Source organism: Artibeus jamaicensis, unplaced genomic scaffold (genome assembly GCF_021234435.1).
Source record: "Artibeus jamaicensis isolate MK-2021 breed Jamaican fruit bat unplaced genomic scaffold, CSHL_Jam_final scaffold_754, whole genome shotgun sequence".
NCBI classification, from domain to species: Eukaryota; Metazoa; Chordata; class Mammalia; order Chiroptera; family Phyllostomidae; genus Artibeus; species Artibeus jamaicensis.
The window spans coordinates 4,955,837-4,979,543 of record NW_026522054.1 but is presented as its reverse complement, the minus strand read 5'-3'; the positions used below and the strand labels follow the sequence as shown (position 1 = coordinate 4,979,543).

General features: G+C 51.7%; 2 protein-coding genes across 6 annotated transcripts in view; one reads left to right on the top strand and one right to left on the bottom strand.

The window, feature by feature from the left end:
* Window positions 1-23,707, top strand: part of SDCCAG8 (SHH signaling and ciliogenesis regulator SDCCAG8) — a 224,234-nt gene that overhangs the window by 180,768 nt on the left and 19,759 nt on the right. The window contains exon 18 of one of the 4 annotated variants that reach the window (XM_053659546.1): window positions 14,049-14,966. The exons of 2 other annotated variants lie outside the window; for them this stretch is intronic. In XM_053659546.1, coding sequence (XP_053515521.1) covers window positions 14,049-14,078 — 30 coding nt within the window. In that variant the 3' untranslated portion in view covers window positions 14,079-14,966. Of the gene's footprint in view, window positions 1-6,554; window positions 6,896-14,048; window positions 14,967-23,707 lie in introns of those variants that run through there. One more of the 4 variants, XM_053659545.1, reaches the window with a different exon arrangement.
* Window positions 8,454-23,707, bottom strand: part of AKT3 (AKT serine/threonine kinase 3) — a 191,232-nt gene continuing 175,978 nt past the window's right edge. For both annotated transcript variants that reach the window (XM_037150946.2, XM_037150947.2), the window contains exons 13-14: window positions 16,966-17,068; window positions 8,454-11,908 (exon numbers count right to left, since the gene is read on the bottom strand). In XM_037150946.2, the coding sequence (XP_037006841.1) occupies window positions 11,823-11,908; window positions 16,966-17,068 (189 nt within the window). In that variant the 3' untranslated portion in view covers window positions 8,454-11,822. The remainder of the gene's footprint in view (window positions 11,909-16,965; window positions 17,069-23,707) is intronic.

The following is a 23,707-nucleotide window of genomic DNA, read 5'->3' as shown; positions in this document are numbered from 1 at the left end:
TTGTTCCCCTGTACCCAGCCCTGAAGCAGGTGACGCGGGGCCTCTGACAGGAAACATCAGTCTGCTTCGAGGGCAGGATGATTCTGAATCGGGTCTGCGTAGCTCTGAAACAACTGCCCCAGGGTGTCGGGCAGAGGGAGCTGGTCTAGGCCGGGCTGAGCCTCGGGGACATTTTTGGCCGGGAGAACTCCCATCCCGCCCTTCACCGCTGCCGCAGTGAGCGGGCCAGTCTGATCAGAGCGGGCCGCTCCTTCATGGACTTGCTCTTGGTTCAGCACTGCCTAAGAGCAATGGCTCTCGACCGCCTGCCTCCCTCGGGGTGGGAGGGGCTGCAGAAAACGGCTTTTAAAATGTCACAAGAGGCTGGTCGGGTCCTTGTGGAGATCCTGGTGCCATCCTCTGCCTCAGTCTGCGGGTCCGGCATTCACGGAGGCGGCTCCCCCGGGGGCGGACCTGGTGTCCAGGACAGGAGCCCGGGTCCCTGGGGACGTGAAGCGAGCCTGACAGCTGGGAGCCCGGGCAGGGGTCGTGACCCAGCGCCTGGGGACACTACCCGCTGGCCAGGAGCGGGGGGTGCCAGCTGGTGAAGAAATGAGAATCCTTTGCGGGGAGAATGGCGTCTGAGAGAGGGAAAGGAGCGAGGCTGTCTGTCCACTTAGAGGACTGTCCCATTGCTCACGGTGACTGTGTTTGTTTGGTGACGAACGTGGTTTCGGTCGACTTGGGTTTTCTGGCAGCAGCCACTCCAACGGCTGTTTGGCTCCGTCCTCGGCGCTCGGTCTGGGGAGGGGTCCTCACAGTCCCTTCGGATGAGTCTCTTGCAGTTTCTAAAATGGCCCCGAGACGGACTTACCCGCGAGGACCCCGGTGGCCCTGTGACTTTGAGCCTCCTTGGCAGCAAACTTAATTTCCGTTTGATACGGACGAGCCTGCAGGCCCGGGAGCCCTACGTGATCCTATCGGGGTCGTGGGCCTGATCTCGTTCCACCCAAGGACCTGGGAAAGAGCTGAAAACCCAGCTCGAGAAACGAAGGCCCAGGAGACGATGAAGGGAATCAGGCCCATCTGTGACCTGAAGCCAAGGGAAGGGACGCCTTCAGAAAGGAGGGCTCACGACCTGGCTGATGTAGCTCAGCGGATTGAGCATGGGCCTGGGAAGCAAAGGGTCACTAGTTCGATTCCCAGTCAGAGCACATGCCTGGGTTGCAGACCAGGTCCCCAGTAGGGGACACATGAGAGGCAACCGCACATTGATGTTTCTCTCCCTCTCTTTCTCCCTCCCTTCCCCTCTCTCTAAAAATAAACAAATAAAATACTTTTTAAAAAGAGAGCTCACTGAGGCCTCTGGGAGGCGGGGCCCGCTGGGAGGCGCGGCTGCCTGGTGACTCGGGCGAGGCGGAGCTGGGACTCGGAGGGTCCACAGCTATGTGGGGTCGTCCCCAGAGGGTGCAGGTGCTTCTGTGAAGTTCGCTACCTGAAGACAGATGGTGCTTAAATAGAACAGCAAATAGACTAAATAAAAATAAGTTAAAAAGCCTCCTCCCGAACCCAGATTTTTTTTTTTTGGAAAGAATTCCAAATAGATGAAAACAAACAATTTGATTTCAACCAAATTGTTGTTTTTTTGTTTTTATCCCGATTTTCACCCGAATTGTCAGTCTCAAAAATAAACACTGATACATTCCCAGAAAATATTTTTCAAATAAAAACTGACTCTGTTAAAGTTTGCCCTGATTCTTTCAAAACTGTGTACAAGACACTGTCAACCAAAGTGACTTGCATATTTTTTTAAATACACTTGAACATATGCAGCTCAAATGTCATTAACTCCCTGCTGCCTGAGTGTTTGCAAAGATGACATCAGACCCCGTTGCTGCGCTCCTCCCCTGAGGGTCCGGACTCCGGAGAAACTTCCCTGAGCAACTTGAATAGCAGCATCTAACTTTCTGGTTGTTACGCTGCAGGCCCTGTGGGTGATCGTCATTGAAAAGCACATTTGGCCTCACAGAGGCCAAACTCACTCTCGTTAACAATTCACTTTGTCCAGGAGCAAAAGATCGCCGAGTAAGACTCATGCAAGAAGAAGAAATGGAAATGTGTATCGCTTCAGATATGTGTTCCACGGATGGCTTCCCCAGTCAGACACTCCATTCTGCAATATAAATTCACGATCAAGATTTTAAAGGGAGCTAAATATTTTAATCCAATTAGACAAGTGAACAAAACACTGAATATTGCATGCAGAGTGGATAGATAAGTGGTTCTTGCCTTTAAAAGGCTGTGATTCCGGCACGTCGCAACCCCAAATGTCAGCGTTCTTTTTACTTTCAACGCTTTCCAGCACGAGGCAGCCAGAGGCGCCTCTCTCTGCTGCCGGCGACACGGTCTGTCCTTGGGGAATTCTCAGACTCTGTTTACCATGGAAACATGGTTCATGTAAAACACAGACACCTGCCCATGTGCAGAGGACGCCTCACGACTTCTGGGACTCCAGCGAGCGGAGGATGGCAGACCCGGCCCCGAGACTCGCAGAGGGAACTCTGCGTCTGCGTGAGCTCTGGGGAGGGGAGGGACAGCCCGGCAGATGCCAGGCCCTGGGGCGTGCGTGTCCTCCCAGTGACCCCTCGCTTCGGGGTCCGGGCTCCCTGCCTCCCCACACCTCCCAGCCCCAAGTCCAGTCCCGAGATGCTGTTTCCCGGAAACCAAGGAATCGGGTCCCTGCCTTCTTCTCTACGAGGAAGGCTCTCCTGCCTCCACCTTTTCAGGTTTGAGGCTCCCACGGTCCTCATCCCTTGGTGGAGCTCAGAGGCAGCGCCACCAGGGCCCTTGGTTGTCACCACCCTCCCCGGCCCAGGAGGAGAGGAGGAAGGGGTGGGGCCGGGCGACTCGGCTTTGACCTGCTGCCCGCTCTGCAGCTGGCAACAGGCAGATTCCAAGAAAGGCTGTGCCCAGTGGAAGGCTGAGGGGCGCAGCCGGAGTTTTGGTCGTGTGTGTGTGTGTGTGTGTTGTGTGTGTAGGCAGGACTCTGCTGCCCCAGAGGCGGCCCTGTGCCCTGTGCTGGGCCGGAAGCCACTGCTGCCGCACAGGTCCTCAGTCAGAGCTGAGGCCCCCTTTCCAGACACTCCTGCAGAGCTCCGGCTGCTGAGGGCACCGCCCCCTGACCAGACCGATGCCACCCCCAGCGCCTGGGTGGGCGCCTTCATCCCAGGTGGCCCGTTCACTGCCTCTGACTTAACCGCACAACTGCAGCCGTGGTTGGTCACTCGTGGGCTTTCACTGCTCGGGTCAGAACGTCATTAAAGGGCCCAAGCTCTCAACTGCCAGGTTTGACTCTCAGAGCCGTGGCACTTCAGGGAGATTGTTTAGCTCCCGTGCCACCCCACGCCCAGGAGGGATGTTGGGAGGCCTGCGGTGCTGGTGCTGGTGCTGGTGCTGAGCTCGGGGCAGGAGTGAAGGGGCCACGGGGATAAAGCATCTAACGACCTCTTTATTCAGATAGGAAAATAAGGTCCAGAGAGGTGAAGAGAACAGAACTGCCAAGCCAACAGGCAGCGAACAAATGTCTAGAGACAGGGCCCAGCCAGGGCCAGGGCCAGGTGGGAGGGGCCGGGGTCCCCCACAAGGGCCGCAGGCTTGTCTGCTGGACCCTGGCTGGGCCCTGGGGGTGTGGACTGAGCCGTAGGACGGGGGTGGGGGCGCGTTGCTGCCGTCCTGGAGCCCAGTCAACCCTGGCAAGGCTTTGAAACGGCCCATGGGGGGGGGGGGGGAATCTGCCCTCTAGTTAAAAATAGATGCTTTCTTGTCGGAGGCCCAAGGACAGGGCCCTTTGTGACCCAGCCTCGCAGAAGCAGAAAGAGCCCGGAGTGAGGCGGAGAGCCGGGTGCGGTGGTGCTCTCCCCTCGGGCTGCTGAGACGCTGGGCGCAGACCCGGCTGGGCAGGTGCTGCTGCCTCTGTAAGCAGGCCCAGGGGGTGCCCTGGGCCCCGCACGCCCGCACCTGGGGAAAAGCTCGGGTCATGGAGAGCCTCGTGTCTTAAACTCCGAATTTAAAGTCAAACTTAAGAAATTCATTAGACACAGAAGTCAGGGTTTGCGGAGAGAAGGCACAGTTAGTATTTAAGAGAAGAACAAAGGACATGAGCTAGCCGTGGAGGGCTGGCCGAGGGGAGGAGGCATGACAGCCGTGGACAGTGTTCCAGGACACCTGCTGCCAGGGCGCCCCGCCGGCCCCTCTAACCTGGAGGGCAGCCACGGACAACTGCAGGTGTGGCCACGCTGCCCAGGAGGCCACGGCTCTGGTGACAGGCTCAAAGGCAGAAGGAAGCGGGGCAGTTGGGGGCTCAGGGCCTAAGCCGCAGCCCAGGCGGCCCGCCCCTCCCGCACAGCAGGGCCGTGGTGGCTGCCGAGTGCACCGAGGAACCGACTCTCCAGAACTAAGTGTGGGACACCCCAAGAAGCGATGGCCAAGAAGCCCGACTGTCTGCGGTTTGTGCTCACCCTTCACAGACGTCCCACAGGGCGGGGAGGCACCGAGCCGTTATCCTTTCCTGAAGCCTCGGCAGGTGGAGGGCGATGGGGGTGCTGCAGCCAGCAGACAGAACGGTGACGCAGTAGGGTCAGTCTGCTCAGCCAGACACTGGCCGAATGTCACCAGGGGCCGGGCAGCAGCAGGTGCTGGGGACTCGGCACAGGACAGTGAGATCGTGTGCAAGTGAAGACAGGCCCTCACACCAAGACCAAAGAGAACATAGAGCCGTCGGAGAGAAGTGACAGGGGGACTCAGCGCTGCTGTCCCACGTGGAGGGACGGGGCCCTGGCAGGGAACAAACAGGTCAGGTGATGACCATTTCCTGGTTGGCCCCGGAGGCCACACCAGGACTCAGCCTGAGAAATGAATCTCCTGGAGCTTGGTTTAAAAAAAGCAAACCCTGCCATCCATTTTCCTTCGCCTTCAGGACTTGCCCACTGCTCACGCGCCCTCTGTGGTTTGTGCCTATCAGAGACAACCTTGAGGTTTCCAAGTTAGAAAGTGGGCCCGTCTCCAGAGCACCCAGGTGAGCAGGGCGCCCGCGGGGTGCAGAACAGACTCGAAGCGCGGCGTCGGCAGAGCCGCCCTGGGCTGGTCCCATCGAGACCGAAGGCAAAGCCGCTCTCGGCAGACACGTTGGATGGTCAGATGGAGCCGCTGGCAGGCAGCCTCTGCACTGAGTATTAGACCCGGGACAGAAGGGGACCCCTTCTGCCAAGGCAGGTCCCTGGGGCAGTGGGGGCTCCCTGTGGCCCACTCAGGGGCACCGGAGAACCGAAGCCCTCCGGGGCTTGAAGGAAGAGGGCCGACCCCCCTCTGCCCCCACCCCCAGCCCTCACAGGGTGTGCCACGTACTATTGTAATTGCACCGTGTGGACAGACTCACGCTCTTTAGTCACAACCAGTGTGCCTCGCACACCTGGGAAAGTTCCTTGAAGTGCAGACATTATCTTTTCTCAGTTTTAAAAAAGCCAGCAGACTGATGTTCATATCAGCGCTCAAATGAATTCTGCTCTTGGCTCAAGGCATCGCCCTGGCTTGGAACTCCTCTGAGAGTGATCACGGCTGAAGTCGGGTTCACAGGCACCCCTCCCTTCCAATTCCCCCTAAAGAAGCCTGTGTTGGGAGGTGCAAGGACCACGTGTCTTCAGGCTAAAGAGACTGGGCGGGGCCCATGGCTCTGCATGCGTCAGGTTCGATTTAACTGCTGGAGTGAAAATGGAGATCAGCGAGATCTCTTCTGAGCTGTGTCCCGCCCCATCCACCTGAGGGACTGGACGCTGTGCCGGGGAAGGCCTGTCTTACCCAGCTTCTCACGCAGTAGGGGCAGGGACTGGAGCTCTGTGGATCACTCCACTTCCAGTGGCTTCTGACACTGCTCCCCGGCGTGGTCTGCACGAACGGGAAGCGCCTGTCAGCCAGCCAGGGCGGGCAGCAGGATCCAGTGCTAACCCGTGACTCCCCAACCTCACAGGAGCTAGTTCCGGAACATCGACACCTGTTTAAAAACTAAGAGCGCCCGGGCACCAGATCCCCTCCTGCAGAACACGGGAGGCGGTTTCCAGGGAAAAGTGCCTTTCTACAGGCGTTACGATGAGTTGTCTACAGCCTCAAACATGGAGGCTTCCCCAGGAATTTCTGACACTTGGCCTGCGACCTGGGTTCACTCGCTGTCGGGTCCGCACAGTTTGCAGTGACCAGACTCTGGCAGGGCCGGGTCTCCCTTCCGGCACAGGGAAGGGGTGGCACTGTGACCACGTCCTGCTGTCGGGCGGCCGTTTTTAAGGGGCCCGGATGCCTGGGACGCAGGCTGCTTCCACAGTTGAACCACTGACAAGTAGCTCACCTTGTGTTCCTGGTCCACGAGGGCTTCGGCCCACAGGCCAGGTGAAGACTAACCTTTTCGTACAGTTGCTCACCTACACTTTCTACATTTTTACCCAAAGGAGAGGTAACCAGTGAGAAGACAAATCACATTGAAGAACATGATCTATTTAAACTTACTTTTTATTATCGTTTTTTTCCAGTTACCCAGCATGCCACAATCTGATTGCTGACCTGGATGAACACAGCAAAATAAACGATTTACAAAGAGTTATTTACATTCATCTGACTTGTCCGTAATGTGCGGCACCACACCGCAACCTTCCCGGTGGGCACTGCCTCCGATGGCTGGGGCCGCGCAGTCACCGCCACGCGTGTCCCCGAGCAGTCCCTGCACGGTGCCCGGGCTGGAGCCCGAGCCTGAGGCGGGGAGCCCTCCTGGTGTGGATGTGCGGAGATGGCTTAATGTCGCTGGATTTTTTAATCTGCTCATTTGTACGCTACATCACACACATGGGTTTCAATAAATGAACTTTGGAAAAGACTTGAATTGTAACGTTTGCTTTCTACCTTGCAACGATGAACAAAACACACCGAAAAGGCACATATTTTAACCAGGCCAAAGGGGACTGAGGACCGCACTGCCTCCCTGCCACTCGGTGTCTCTCCCTCCTCGCGATCTGCACACCATCTGTCACTTGGCCTCCCATCCGCGCCCCGAAGGCCCCGCCAGTCCCCGCCCTGCTAACTGGTGCCCCCTGGTCGGCACCCGGCAGCACCGGCATTGGCCTCTCCACTCGGGTAACAACAGACAAAAAAGCGTCTCTGGCTCGGTGCAGTCAGGTTTTTCTCCCATACGCAGTGTTTATTTGAGAGGAGCTGAAAAGCACACTTAGTGAAACTACATCCCTCAGTTTCCGTCAACATCTGCACCCGGGTCTTTGTCCTAGTTTAGACTGGTATTTCGGGCACACGCAGTGAAGCCCTCCGATGCTTGAAAGGAACAGAAGTGGGCACAGAGATGCTGCGTTGTCTCCAAGGATGACAAGGGGGCACTACAGGCAGGGCTGCTGGGGGACAAGCCCCCGACCACAAGCCGACGTCCAGGCCAGCGACGCGTGACCCCCGCTCCGTCACGGTCCCCCAGAGTCAGTGCGGGCCAGGCCGCGGAGGCGGTGGGGCGGCCCACGGGAAAACGCCATCCGCATCTCAAGAGCATGAAGAGGTTCACGCTCGCAGGAGCCGAACTCCTGTTCAGAGTCGGAAGGTTTGTGATTTCATTGAACGTGCTACACAGAAAGGCTGTTACATATGTTAATTGTCTCTAGTTCTGGTTTAGGAATACAGTAAATAAATTATACAATATTCTAAAAATAGCACCTTTAAAGAACTGTAAGAGGTCACTTTATCTTAACCCTCTGGACTGCCCCCCCCAGTGGTTGTGGGAGAAGAGCACATGTAAGTGTGACACACACACACGCGCACACGCTTGACCAACTTTGGTCCTGAGGCCGTTCCCCCGGCCGAGTCGCAGGAGCAAAGCCTCGGTTCTACGACAGTGAGTCCTTGAGGTAAAACGAGAGAAAGGCCCCATCCACAATGACCGCAGGGGGATCGGATCGCAGTCCGGTCGTCCCACCCACCCGTCACCCACGCCTAAGCTGTATCTGCCGTGAAGGAAGGAAGCACCAGAGACACGTCCCGGGAAGACTTGACTGATGAGCTACAGATTACACACCTCAAGAGTTCTGGGTCCAAACCCTCTGGTGTGACGATGATGGGGGTCTTACATACCTCCAGGGAGACAGCCCACCCCTGGCTTCACGGTAAGTCTGTCCTAAACCCAGGCTGGGAGTTCACTGGCTGCCCCCTGGACAGAGTCCTCGCTCCAACTTGGTACTACCGCACGATGGCCATTTCTGCAGTCATGAAATCATCCCAGGTTGTTCTGAGCTACAAGAGATCTACATGTTCTCCTGTCACACTTTACACAAGGTAGGTTAGTACCAGGTGGAGCTATTAAAAAACTTTTTCCAGAAAAGAACAGTATGTGGTTTTCTGAGGCTACAGAACAACGTCTGACGACAATGAAGAGCGAAGCAGCAGATTGACACAGTGCTTTATTTAAGCTGTCTGTACGAGGAAAATAATGTGCCCCTATCATATACGTGTAAAAATACTGAGGATGTACAGTGTACAAAAACAGTTTCTGGTAGTTATTTCACATCCTGTGGGTCATATGCTTCAGGAAATAAACAGTTTTAGTATGACCAACGGTAATAGTAATACAGTTTCTCGGGTTCATGGTCGCGTCTGCTTAACATCCTTAACCAGATGACTAGCTCTTGCGTGGATCTAATGAAAGAAGTCAAGAAATGTCACAAACTAGAAAGCTACAGGGAGGTAATTCAGTGAGCAATTTGGAGGTTTTCTTTTTACTTAAATAAATACTGTACAGCTCATGCCTGCGGCGCACGACCGGGAGCAGCGGCGGGGGTCCTGCTGCAGACAGTGGGGGCCTGGCAGCCCAGTGTGCCCGCCGAGGTGTGGTGAGTAGACCCTGCGCTCAGTCAGGAAGGCCCGCCCTGGCGTGTGCTCGGGGAGAAGCGAGTGCCCTGCGAGAACGGTCAGCGGGAGGAAGCCGGAAACCAGGAGTGGGGAGTGGAAAAGGACACTGGGGCGACGCCACGACATCGGTGTGGAGGGCAGAGCTGGGGGCCGCCCTGCCGCAGGGCCGCGCACAAAGGGCCCGCTGTCCCCGGGGGCGGACGTCACAGCCGCTCCGTAGTTCAAGGTGGAGTGCTCACCGACGGAGCCGCGTTCTGCCAGAACAGCGCCGGGGTTCGGGCCTCTCCGTCGGCCGGAATCCGAACTCCGGCTCCGGGCAGGCACAGGGGAAGTTCGGGAAACCTCCCGGACTCGTTCCTGTCTCTGTTGTGCCTCCACACCCCTGACTGAGACCTGGGAGTGAGGGAAGGGACGGCTCTCAAGATGGAAGCCGAGTAAACACCCGGCATGACTTGAACAGATTCCTGAGGCTGGGGGGTGATGGAGCCCCTAACAGGGGCTGGGGACTGAGTGCCGGCTGTGAGGAGTGGGCAGCCTGGGGCACTGTCCATGCTGTTACCAATCTTTAGGACATGCCCTTGGCCAAGCTCATGGGAATCACTAAGGTTTGGAAAATAACCCAAAAAACAGACAGACAAAAAACAGAAACCAAATCTACTGATGCGCCCAGTGTCTGGCGCCACAAACGGATCCCTCGAACGGACCCCACGCTGTGAGCGGCCGGGGTCACTCTCCCTCCCTCCCTCTCATCAGTTTCTTTTTTAGAAAATGAATGCAAGACAACTTACAAGACATACCTTCTAGTCTACTTTCTTGTCACGGTGAAACTTTCAACCTAATTCCAAGTGGGGAAAAAAAAGTTGAGCCACATGTGTAAGAGTGAACTACCATTTACCGTAACCGCCTACTCTATACGGAGGATGAGATATGAAAAACCAGGGTGAGACCGATGTCTGGATATGTCTTAGCTGCCTTAGCAGAATGCCCTTGAGCCCCCGGCAGCCCCCGCGGCCGGCGTAGTTTCCTGCCCGTGAAGCCACACTTCTGGCGCCCAGAGGCTAAGACACCTGTGTGTGAGTAGACTCATCCTGCTCAGAAAGTCACTTGCTCTTTCATCTAAGGATGCCACCACGACACTACATCACACTGTGGCCTTCCGTTTGGGAGCTGTCAGATAGTTCACCTAAGATACATCTGCACGGTCACTCGCTGGGGCCGCCAGGAGGGCCCCAGCCCCCGGATCTCATAGGCTGCTTTGGAAAACGCCAGCTCCTAGCACCAAAGGGTTTAATCTGAAGATCGTCGTTAATGAAGGAGAAAGATGAGGTTTGCATGCATGTCCCCCGTTCAGTGAGAAGTGTTGGAGCTCGGGGACATGAGTATATACAGAGAAAGAGAAGCTGGAGGTGCTCTGTTTGTGTTGGTTCCCTGATGGCTTAATTCAGTGATAAATGTACCGCGACCAGAATAAACACACCAGGTTCTTATCTTTGCCCGCCTACTTCGTAAACACTTGGGATGTGTTTATTTTGCCAAGCCGGTTCATTTATCATCGTTCGGGTCTCAGTTTTCTTCATTTCATTATGTTGTCAGGCCGTGGTGACGCTCTCAGTTCTCCAACGAGCGAACATCACCACCCATTTGCTCCCCGACCCCTTGGCATGGTAGTTGGGGACCTCCTCAGTTTTAGCACCAAGGGGCTGGATGACAGCGTCTGTCCTCCCACAGCCAAACTCTAGTCAACGTGCACAATTTCAGAGCCTCGTCCAAACTGTGTCGCAAAGGAGAAAAAGTGCGTGGACCTCCTCACATGTCCGTTCCTGCACGTGGGTCAAAAGAAACTGCAGTGCGTCTGTTTTATGGACGTTGGAGCTGCATTGGCTAACATGACACAGATGCTCATCACTAGAAAATAAATACTACTGCAATAGAGACAAGATTGTAACAGGACATTCAAAGTTCTGACATCTGAGAAAAAGCTCACTCCCGTAGAACTGAAATTAAAAATCAAAACAAATACAGCAAACACTGTTTCCCTTGGTGCACAGATTTTGGTGAAAAGCAGGATCATTACACCTGTCTACATTCTTCGGCCATCAGAGGCGATGAGTATTATCATGGAAAGAGGTTTCTGAGCACAGGGGGAAATGCTCTCGGGTGCCGAGCCCACCGCGGGCCCTGGACAGGACTCGGCTCGCGGTGCGTGTGCTGGCCTCCTCCCGGCAGAGCCCCTGGAGTCCATGCGGGACGCCCGGCTGCCTCTACAGTCTCCAACAGGAATGGAAATACACCTAGAGACACATGTCTCGGCCCTTCCCGCCAACACTTCCTAACGCATTTCAGCCAGATCCTAGCAATAGATGCTCACTTTACGCACTGCTCTGAGATGCTTTACTAAAATTTGCATTCGCACATCACCACCTTCCACAATTGCTTGTTCTGAATTATACACTAAATCTTCTTAGTCTAATTAGTTTTTGATTTCTCGTCTAGAAAGTGAAAAAATGTACCTAGAATCAGTGTATCTCACTTACCCTTCACTGTCAGGGGACACGGAACGGAAAGGTGGGAAGATGCAGTTGGTGCGCTAACAAATCGTGGAGGCTCACGACTTCCCCAGACTGTAACGCTACCTCTTAGAGTTGCTATAATAGTAAGACAGCAGCAGCAACAGCATGAGACCTTGGACTGAGATACAAGTTCATGCAAAAACGAAAAGTCGGTGGATTTGCGTTATGGGTGTTCTCGGGTGGGCGAGAGGCGGCGAGGGGCGAACACCTGGGACCGGTCTGCCCGGCTGCAGGCGCGCCTGCCGTCTGTCGGGGCGAGGACCGGTGTGATGTCCGGGAACTGTGTTCAGTGATCAACCCAAGGTGACGGTGAAGTGGCAGGATGAGAGGGGCTTATTCGCGTCCGCTGGCCGAGTAGGAGAACTGAGGGAAGTGCGGCCGCCGCTCGTTGTCCACGCAGTCCATGCCGTCCTCGTCATCTGCGGGCGGAAAGCAGCCTTGTTAATGTCACGCCTATTTCCGGCGTCACCTCCCCGTCTGCACAGTTCTAACTCCTCACGTAACAGAGACTAACAGAGGCAACAGCTCCTAGAAACTTGTATTGGCCGACGAAACATACAGCAACCAAACTAATCTCCAAAGGCTCTCATTTTCAAACACCTGACCTATGAAGAAGTAATACCATCAGACTATCACCTTCGAGACATGTTTGCAGACTCAATAAACTAAAAAAGTACTACTGGAGAAAACAAGATTTTTTTAAAGTCAGAAGGAACAAATAGCCTTTGGTTTCACGAAACTGTGCGTGTCACAACGACAGATGCCAGTGAATCTAAGGCACCTGAATCGTCTACCCAGAATCCACTGTCAACTGTCTTCAGAGGCTTGTGCTTTTCCTTCATGCTGCTTTCGGTGTGATCGGAAAACACAGCTTCATGGGATTCTACTTCGCCTGAGTCCTCAATCACACGTTTAAGGTTTTACATTTATTCTGCATGTAATACCTGCCTTTACTCATCATTCCCAGTTCTCCTAGAATAAAATTTTAAACTAGAATGAGGAGAAAAAGAGGGAAAGAGGTCAGCATCTAAGTACAGGTGCATCAGGGAACAAGCAGGGACTGCATTAGGTGAGGCTGAACCCAAAGACCCAACCGTCTCTTCTTCACCAGAAGCGCTCCGTTGACTCCGACACACCACGGAGGTGTGGGACCACCCCTTCCCCTCCTCCAGCCGTCTCCAGGGGGCATGGGAGAGAACAGTTCAGCCAGGTCCCGCTCAACTGTGGGCACTGACGCTGTCACCCGACAGAGGACGATGCTCCTCGTTCCTCCAGAGACGAACGAGCGTTTCTGCTCTTCCCCCCATTCTTCCTTTCTGTGTTCTTTTCTTAACACAGACCTGAATGCGTCTGTGGCTCCTGCCCCCGCAAACCACCGACCTCCCAGGGCTCCTCTCCTTTTAATGACACTGTGATGCAGGGGAAGCTCTGTCCCCCGAGGGCACAGTGTCGGTCAGGCACCAAGCAAACCGCGTGCATCTTTTAGAGGAAATACTTTCTGTCCTACCTTCAGCTCTACTAGAGACGCAGGATCTGTTGTCGCATCACAAAGTGTGAAAACTCTAGAGAAAAGGAAGCTGAACTTCATGTTCAGATTTTGACCTGTGCTGGTTACACTTCAGGACAATTCTCCCCATAACCAGCCGTTTGGGGGCACGTCTGTGCACTGTGAAAGTGGGGGGGGGGGGGGGCCGGGACAGCGCGGTGGGGAGCCTGGGGCTCTGGCCTGGGCCAGGGAGGAGGAGCAGAGGCTGCTCCCGCCCCCTCGCACAGGCCGGCCAGGCTCTCGTAGGGGTGGGAGGTGGGTTTCCTGTCTCGGAGCAGGTGTGGCTGTGCTGTAAGGCTGCAGGTCAGCGGAGAGTTGAGAGTCCTCAGCCCTGGCCGGGTGGTTCGGGGGCTAGAGCAGCATCGTTCTGCGCGTCAGAAAGTTGCAGGTTTGGTCCCTGTCTCGGGCACATGTGGGAGGCGACCAACTGATGTTTCTCTCTCTTTCCCTCTCTCCAAAATCAATAAACATATCCTCAGGTAAGGCTTAAAATCTTTAAAATGCTAAAAAAAAAAGTCCTCATTCTGTCACTTCAGTAACAAATTAAACACATTTCTGAAGGTACAGAAACAAAATCTTGTAGTTATACGAGGATCCCGGACCTCGACCTTGTTAGAGTCAGTCCCTGGATCCTCGCACCTGGTCTGAGGGAGGGGCTGTGGGCCTGGGAGGCAGAACTCGGGGTCCTGGGCCCTCCGCGCTGCACGGGCAGGTGGGGCTGCAGGGCGAGGGGGCTGGAAGCAGGTGACAGTGACATGGGTCTGTCACACCCCATCAGCGGACATCAGGACATTCCTGCTCTGAGAGGCACTTCACAGGCCACAACGGTGATAATGAACGTGAACTACACAAAAAACCACACAAAAACCCAAAGACCCCAAGAGAAGCCTCAGCTCGCACCCCAGCCCCCCATGCCCAAATCTCTGTTGTCTAATAGTCTCAGAACATTTAACAGATGTAATTATTTGGCAGCAAAAGCTACTAGATCCCAAAGAAACCCTCCTTTCCTGCAGAGGAAGGCAGAGAACCACGAAGACACCTGACGCAGGATGACACGGTCCCAGACGCGCTCAGTTCATTAACACCAGCAAGGACAACCCGGCACGTCACTGCAGCGGTTTGTGCAAAAGGAACCCTTTGCCTTTTTAACTGCTAATGTGTTCTAAAGAAAGAACTGCATTGTTTCACGAAAGCAAAGTGGCAAGTGGGAGACAACCCCTAACAGTGCTGGTGCCGCTGTGCTTCCGCGAAGGAAACCTGCTTCAGCGGTGAGAGCGCCACGCGGTTCCCCCCCTGCCCCGCCGTTCAGAGCTGAAGCAGGAAAGGTGGCGGGAAATGCAACCACAGCACCAGGCTCCACCGACTCTCCTGTGACCTGCCCACTAATGGGGCCTGTGGGATACACAGCCAGGACCACCCAGCTACAAGCACTGCCTGGGGGCCCTGGGAGGACCCAGGGATGTGGCTCATGGCCCGAGGCCACTGCCGGGCCCGCTGGGCCGCACGAGACCAGCTGCCTGGCCGCCTGGCCTCAGCCCACTCTGCTGAGCGGTTTCGTCTGCTTTCCTCTCTAGACCTTGGATTGCGAGGTAAGAGAGCAAGTTCACAGTGTCCTCCAGACTAGTGAACCTGTTAGACAGTCACATCTGGGGGCCATCCAGGGCCTCGTCCCAGGTCAAGGCCACACCCACTGTGCCCCCAAACCCAGACCTGACTAGGCCTGCGGCCCTAGGTGGATTCTGACGCCCACTCCGAGAGCTACTGCGATGTGCGGGCTTGTCCCATCTCAGCCTTTCCCTCCTCCAAGACATGGAGACACTTGGCTCAGGCAGCACAGCCCGTGTCTGAAATGGCACATATTCTTTCAAGAACAGAGTTGCTGTTGGTGGTAAAACATGACATGCCCGAAAAGACCCTGTCATAACATTCCGTCTCATCGTGTTGCGAGTCGAGAAGGTGACGCAGGCTCAAGGGGCGGCTGGAACCCAGGGATGGAGGGAGACGCGGATGGGGGGGAGCGGAGAGGTGGGTGGGCCCAGACCAGGCGGGCTGCGGGGGCAGCCTGGGCTGCGTGGATTCGGAGTGCAGTGCGAAGCTGCCAGAGGGACTTAGCAGGGGACCGATGAGGCCCGAAGACGACTGAGGCCAAATCGGTCATTCGGACTACGGGGCCTGGCAATGACACTGTGGTAAAGGGCCCTTGGCTGATCCAACAACTCACTGGTGTCATCCACCATTTCAGACAATCACTCTGCCACCATCCGCCCGGGCCAGCAAACCACGCCAGGCCTGTGCCCACTCCGCTCGCCGTTCCTGCCCGGAGTCCTCAGCTACCTGCACGCAACTCCATGGGCTTTCTAACACTGTCCTCGACATTCAGAGATCCTAGGAGTCTGGCAGTGGCACATGGGACAGCGTGGAAGCCTGCCACCCGACCACGGGTGACGCCACGAGTGGCACTTCCCTGACCGATACTCCTCGGCTGAACCCAGGCGGCAGTCCTTGGCTGAGTCCTTGTGGCGGCGGCCGACACTCCCCGTGGGGCTGGGGGAGGCTCAGCGTGTCTCTGGGCTTCAGCCTGTTCCTTCTCCCGTACGAACTGGGGGGCTCCTTTTGCAGGTCTGGAGGAGGAGCATCTGCGCACGCAGAACCCTATTTTTCATGGCAGGCTGCTCCCAGCCCCTTGCTGGCAGGCCACAAGCCCCAGGAGGAAAACTCTTGACCTGAATGACACGCGACACCGTGTGGCCTTTCAATGCTCTAACCCAGTGCGCAATTTTCAGCTGAGGAGCGTGAGAATGTTTAAAACCTGCAATACCTGACTACTCTGCCAGGGGCACTGAGCTCCCTTCCCTTAGACTGGCCAATAAAAGAAATGACAACAGCCAACAGCCGTCTGGTGTGAATGAATCAAAACCAGGCGTATTTTTTTGTCAAATCGGCAAAAAATATTATCTTCTGGAGAGCTGCAGAGTTTCAGTGATTAGTTCCTGGGCGCCCCGGGACAAAAACGGTGACAGTCCCTTCTCTGATCTACCGCAGTGTCTGCAGTGGGCACCACCCGTCACTGCTGTCTTCGCGACGGGCCCGCACGGGGCAGTCCCACTACCATCAGAGCTGCCTTTAAAAAGGACGCAGAGGAAGAGACACAGGAAAGAATATAAAGGAAAAGAAAAGGAGAGAAAAACTGGCATGGAGTCACTGTGTGAGCCACCAGATGTGAGATCTGAAGAAACCTTTCAGCTGCCTAAATGTGGCCTGAAACTCAATTTGACCCTCATTTCTAGACTAACGGTGACAGGCACACACCTTTGTCAGCATGTGAGAATGTTTTAAATTCCATTTGATGGCCTTTCCTTTTGTTGGGGCCCATTTATTTAGGCCACTTATCAAAGTGTGGGACACAGACTAATGGAGGGGATGATTTTAAGTGGGGCACAAACACAGATACGGAATTTAATTTGTAGGCACCAAAAATTACCTGTAAACTAAATTTGTCTTCACAGATATTCTTGCTTAGGACAAATCTAAGTAAATAAAAGAATGATTCAACTGAAAGTGAATTTTAAAGCTAGTAAGTAGGAGACAAAACTAGGGAAATTCTGGAGGTAGTTAGTGTGTGAATGGGAAACATGGAAAGTCTCTATTTCGGAATCCTTTTAGCTGATGTCACAAGAATCTGTCGGAGTTTGGGGGGCTACTTAGTGTATACTTCTAAGCGCACAATCTTTCCATATGTAATGTTTCCTACCCGAAAGAAAAACTCTCCTCTTAGCTACCTTTCTTTGTATGTCCACATTGGGGCCTAACTCTGTTCTTAAGTGAAAAGAAGTTGCTGTAGAATTTGTTCTTGAAAATATCTAATAAAAAACATGACTGTTTTCTTCGATTCTATTAGCATGCTATGGATCACCTTCTAGATTTACTTACATTTTTCAGGTGGTGTTATGGTAATAGTCTGAGCTGTAAATTCCTCATCGAAATATCTGGTATCTGTCTCAGATGTTACTTGAGGCTTAAAAGGAGGTACAAGCTGTAAGAAGAAAGAGAAAGCACGGTTAACGGACTTCAGGAAAATTCGTTTGAAGATAAAATGGGAACACAACTAACTGAAGACTGCTGCATCGCCACGGAAGGTCCAGGAGGCTGCCGGTCAACCGTCTCAGCCCAGCACGGCAGGAGACGGCTGTTCTGCGGACAGCGAGAGGGGTCCTCGTGTGAAATCGAACACACGAGGACCTGAGAACAGGGTGGGAAGAGCTACAGAAGAGTCCGTCCCCGTCTTTCCTCGGTAACACACACACACAGAACCAGAGGGAGGCCACCGAGCTGCAGGGTGCAGGCTGTCCCTGGTGCTGCGGACGCACTCGCTGCTCTCTGCTCCTCCCTTCCCGGAGCCCGATGGACAGGTGGTTGTTCAAAACACAACAGAAAACAGAGTTACTCTCTGGGCCACAGAGAGCAGGCACTGCCCTGGGACCTGGCAAAGAACTCGAGCTCTGCCTGGTGGAGACGGGCACGGATGCCTGGCCTGCTCTGGATCGGGGTTCTCGGCAGTTAGGAGCCAGCGTCTGCCCACAGCTTTCATCAGACCCTCGGAGGGGGCTGTGCCCAGGAGACATAACGAGTAACGAACTGCTCTGGGAGAGACGGGAGTGGACTGCTCAGTCTCACACCTGCTGCAGGCCCGGGGTGGGGCCTGGTCTCGGGACTCGGGTGGTTACAGAAGCCCGAGCCCCAGGAGCCCCCACCTCTGCGACGATCCCGGGTGGGAGGCAGCGGGCCAGGATGGGGTCCTGCTCCAGGGCCCCGCCTCCACGCAGAGCCTGCAGACTCTGTTTAGCCTGGGCCTGCCCGAGTCAGCACACATGCTCTGACGAGGACTGCTCAGAGCAGGAGATGCTGTCTTTAGAATAAAATCCCCGTGGGGACGGGAAACGGAAAATGCAGTAGAAGGACAGAAGTGAGCCTGTTTTACAAAAAGTTTACAGAAACAGAAATACACTATTGGCTTTAGATCAATGCATTTTCCACCAAATTTATGTTAAATAATGCAAAACTCTTTACATTGTTTTCTAGACAGACTATGCTTAAGAGAAGCAGGGAGAATGAGAATTAAAAGCATGTTTTCAAACTCAAGGACCCCGAGTGACAGGACGGCCCCAGTGCAGGAGAGCAGGTCTGGCCGCCGGCTGGAGCTCCTGCCGAGCTCGGTGGGTCGGTCTTCCCAGCACCAGACCCGCTGAGGAGCGGCAGCGCTGCACCATGGTTCTAACTTTATTTCCCCAACGGGTAACCATCTTTTCCATGAGTTCACTTCTTCTGTGGTGAAATGTCTGTTCAAATATTTACCCATGTATATATTTGCCTTGCCATGAAGTTCAGAGACTTCTTTATGTATTCTGCATGTATGTCTCATATCAGAGTTGGGATCTGCAAATATTCTTCCAGTCTGTGCCTTTTCCTTTCTCTACAAGTGTCTTCTGAAGACCAGACAATCTTAATTTTGACACAGTCTGACTTACCAATTTTTCGTTATGGGTTATGCTTCTGTCCTGTCTACAAAATTTCTGCCCTACCTAATACTACAACTATTTCCTCCTGTGTTTTCTTCAGGAAGACTTTACACTTAGGAATATGGTCCATGTTGAGTTAATCTTGTATATGCTACAAATTCTTTTTTTAAACAAATACACAGATGTCCAGTTGTTTTAGCAGTTTGTTGAATTGATCCACCTTCGTACTTTTACTGAAAGTCTGTTAACCACATACATGTGCACCTTTTTCCAGATTCTTTAATGTGCTACACTGATCTCTTCACCCATCTTTATGGGCAAATAAAGATGTTAATTGTCCATAACCAACTGTCTTGATTACTGTGACTTAATAAGAAACCTTGAAGTTGGACAGTACAGGTCCTTCAACTTTGTTTTTTGTCAGAGTAGTTTGGGCTATTCTAGGTCCTTTGCATTCCATGCAATTTTTTGAATCAACCTAAGAATTTCTAGAAAATTGCCTGCTGGCATCTTCATTAAGATTATGGTGAATTTATATGCCAATTTTAAGAGAACAGACATCTTAAAAGTACTGTCTTCTAAATCACGAACACGGCAGATCTCTCCATTGCTTTAGGTTGTCTTTACTTTCTCTTGACAATATTTCTTAGTTTTCAGTACAAAGGTCTTTCACACCTTTTTGTCAAAATTATCCCTAAGTACTTCATATTTCTGTTGTTATTATGAGCAATATTTTTATTGATTTTCATGTTAGTGTGTTGCTGCTGTAAATAAAATTAGTTATTTTTTATCCTGCAATCCTTTGTATATTTATCTTGTATTAAGCAACCCGCAGGTTAAACTTTAGTGGCTGTTCTGTAGATTTCATCTGAATTTCTAAATAGATAATCAGGTTGTCCATGAATAAAGACAGACTTACTTCTGTCTTACCTGTATGCATTTTATTTCTTTTTCTTGCTTTAGCGCACTGGCCACTGGATTTAATTTTCCCCTAGTTTCTTAAGATGCAAGATAAGTCACTGATCTTAGATCTTTCCTCTTTTTGAGTATAATGCTTTGGAACTCCAAATTTCCCCTAAGTATCACAGTAGCTATATCCCAGACGTAAATGTGATTTGTTTTCCTTTTTAGTCAACTCAGAATTCTTTCTAATTTCCTTTTCTGGTTTGTTCTCTAACCTATGAATTACTAAAACTTGCAATAAGCTTCCTGATACTTGGGGATTTTCCACATATCTTTCTGATTTGATTTCTAAATCATTCCATTTTATTCAAAGAGTGCGTGCTGTGAATTATTTGAATCCTTTCAAACTCACGGGGTTGTTTTACCCAAAACATGGTCTATATCATGCTAGATGTTCTATGTAATCTCGAAAAAAATGAGCATCCTTTTGTTGCTGTTCAGTGTCCTGTAAATGTCAATTAGGTGGAGTTGCCAACTTCTATAAACTTAACGATTTCCTAACATCTACCAATCATTTAGAGATAGGTATTGAAATTTCCAATTCTAATTACAGATTCGTCTATTTTTCCATGCAGTTTTATTAGTTTTTGCTTTATGTACTTGGACGTTTGTTACTGGGCGTAGAGAAGCAGTACTGTGTGTGTGCGTGTGTGCACACGCACGTGAGTGGGTCACTGAATGGACTGGGGGGATCTGACCTCACTCAGCTGTAGGAGCTGCTCACACACTCCCTGTGAGGCTGCTGTCTCCATGCTCATGCCAGCGCCTGGCGTCCACAGGACAGGGAAGTGAGAAGACGTATGTAAAGCAGGAGGAGAACAACGTGGAACCCTAAAAAAGCTTGGGTTGGTGCACACAAGACGGATGGAATCCCACACCATTTCTTACCATCTCTGGCTTTGATGGGGTGGAAATCCTACATGAACTGGGGCCTTTGTCACAGAGCTAAATACTCCCTCCGCCTGGCCCAGGAGTGGGAAAAGTGAAAAGGGGACCCACCCAGGGGGAGATGAAGCAGAGGTAGGCCTGACCACATCTCCTGCCCAGGGCGGAGCTAACGGACTGGCAACAGCAGGAGGAGCTGCAGAATGGCTGCTTCACTCTTCCCAGTTTCTGCAAGAACCTCGTCAGCCAAGGGAATTCTGGGAAATGGAGCCCGGACTAGTCAAACTGGCATGTTCTAGGGCCACCACACAAGCAAAAATACCTTGAGAGCAGTGAGTGAAATGTAACATGTAACTTACAAAGAATGAAAAGTCGAATAAGCCCTCACTGAACTATCAAACTCACAATTTTACACTCAGTGATCACACCCTTGAAGAATGAAGCTGAAGTAAAGGCATCATCAGATGAAAGAAAACAAATTCCTCTCCAACCAACTTGTACTATGAGGAACGACCATGGAAGTTCTTTAGGCTACGGGGGAATAATATCAGAGAGAAGCCTGAACCTTCCAGAAGGAATGAAGAGACGAAGCCCGAGGCTGGTGAGCGCTGCAGAGCTGGACTGCACCAGCACCCGCTGAAGTGCGTCTTTCACAGGGAGAATTCTGCCTCCATAAAAAAAGTGACTTAGGAAAAAAAAAAAGAACAAAGAGCATTGAAATAATAAACACACAGTTTTATACAAACACTGAAAGTTCTAACTCAAAATATGGGGCAGACACAAAGATGAATCTTCAAACGGGAATGCAGAAGTCTAATGAATGAATGGAAAGACTTAACATTAGTAAGGCATGAAGATTCGTTTGGGTGCTTTCAGAAGAGGCATTCTTTCATTTAGGTCCCTCTCTGTTCTTCACACTAAAGTGGCAAGAATGCGTCTTTCTCATTGAATCGGTTGCCATTCCAATGAAATGAGTATTAACCACATGACCAAAAGAAACTACCCAGGACCTAAATTACTCTCTACAAGCAAGCTTCCTCTTCTTTGCTGAGGGAAATCTCTGGAAAATAAGTACAAATACAATAAATATAAGGCGGTCCTCAAAGTGAGCCAGAGATTCCAAATCAGCCTTCCTTAAACACTCATTCTTCCTGTTCTACGTTGTTACTAGTCTTCCTTACAAAGAACAGGCTGTAGCAGTGGGCTTACAGCTGCATTCCAAAACCCCCGGCCTCCGCCCGGCCCTCCAGCAGTGCCCGGCACCTCTGCACACGACCCCAGGCGGGTTGTCTGCAGTTCCCTCCCCTCCCCCACAGGAGCCAGTGCCTGTCCCCCGGCCTCTGAGGCTGACCACGCACACTGTGGTCACTGTCACGAGCAGGACACCTGCAATGAGGACAGCGGGGCCTTCAGGCGGTGGCTACCCCAGCTTCTGGAACAGATCCTCACACACACCTTTGCTTCTGTGGGCAATTCTACAACCTTTCCCATGCGAGTCCCCACAGAGGGCCCCTCCCACTCCTCAAAGGCTAATCAATCCCTTTAGCTCTGCCTCACAGATGCTGCCTTTTCCTTACATCTTACTTTTATTTTCAATATAATAAAAAAATCTTACAGGATACTATTCATGTATTTGCATCTTATGTCTTACTTCATTTCGCACACAGATACTGTGAAACTTCCATTCCTTTACTCCCACTACTATTCAATCATTTTTAACTCACAAAATGACACTTATATGATTCAAGTAAATTTTGTCCTCAAGTCTCTCTATCATTTACATGTGTTTTTACACTTTGTTCCCATGTATGTGATTGTAAATATAGCTGACAGGATCAGCTGCAATGCCTCACATTTTAAACTTTCCCCTCTTCTTTTTTGGCCCACGACGTCATAAATAAAGACCATCACACATTAAGATCCCACTCCCCACAAGAAGTAAGAATCAACTACACGACGTCTAGAAGGAAATTCACTTAAATATACAGCGCAGGTTAACAGCAGCATAATGGGAAAAGATACATCACACGGAATCGAAAGACAGCTGGATTACTCATTTCTCAAGCAGCTTCCAAAACAAGTGTCAGTGCTATGAGTGCAGAGGAACAGTTCATCACGATAAAGGGATGAACTCACCAGAAGCCACCATCCTCAACACAAATGCAGCCAATACAGATGTTTCAAAGTACAGGAAACAAAGCAAATTCACAATTATATAGTTAAAGATCACAGCAACCCCTTCTTAGTAGCTAGTAAAACGAGTAGACGAAACAACACAGGAGACATGAAAGAGACTACCAACCATACCGACGTAATGGGCATGGGCGGAGCTCTATGCAGTAAGAACGGAGAACATGTTCTGTTCAAGTGGACACAGAACACATACCAAGAAAAACCATTTTTTCTGGGCCATAAAACTGAATTTAAATGCATGAATATCATATATGTTTTCTAAACAGAAGACAATTAAGGGAGGAGTCAAAAAGAGAAAGAACTGAAAAATCCGTACATTTGGAAACTGAACAACACACGTTGAAATAACCCCTGAGTTAAGATAGAATCACAAGGGGAATTAAAAATACCTTGAAATGGGAACACAACGTCGCCATTTGCGAAGCATGGCTGAGTCTTTAGACACAAACTTGTAGCGCTAGTGCTTGTGTCAGAAAAAGAGAAAGGACTCAAACATCACCTTAGCCTCTTCCGAAAGAAAACAGACAAAAACAGAATACAAATTAAAATTAGAATAAATAATAAAGAGCAAATGTGTACATTTGCACACAGAACAACAATACAAAAGATTCATAAAACCAAGAGCTGGTTCTTTCAAAACAGTTCAGCAACTCTGCTAACCCTCCAGGCAGACTGATGAAGAACAAGTGCGAGAAGACACTAATGAGCAAGGTCAGAACCAAGAGCAAGGCCACCACTGCACACGCAACAAACCCCGCAAAGACAAGAAGGGAGGACTATACACTTTTTAAGCCAATAAACTAGAATATTTAGATAACAGATTCCTTGTAAGCCACAAAATACCGAAAGTCATTCAAAAAGAAACAGAGAGCTTGACGGTGCCGTCACTATAAAGGAAATTGAGTCGATTGTTAAAACCCTCCCACAAAGTCGCAACTCCAAGCGGCTTCCCTGGCGCACTCTACCCCAGGTTTAAGGGCCCGATGACACCGTCTGCACACACCACAGCCTACGACCGCGGGGGGGGGTACGTCCCACCCTGCTTGTCAAAGGGAAATGCGAGCTATAAGTTAAAATCGTACACAGACGTTGTAGGAAGACAACTCCCAACATCA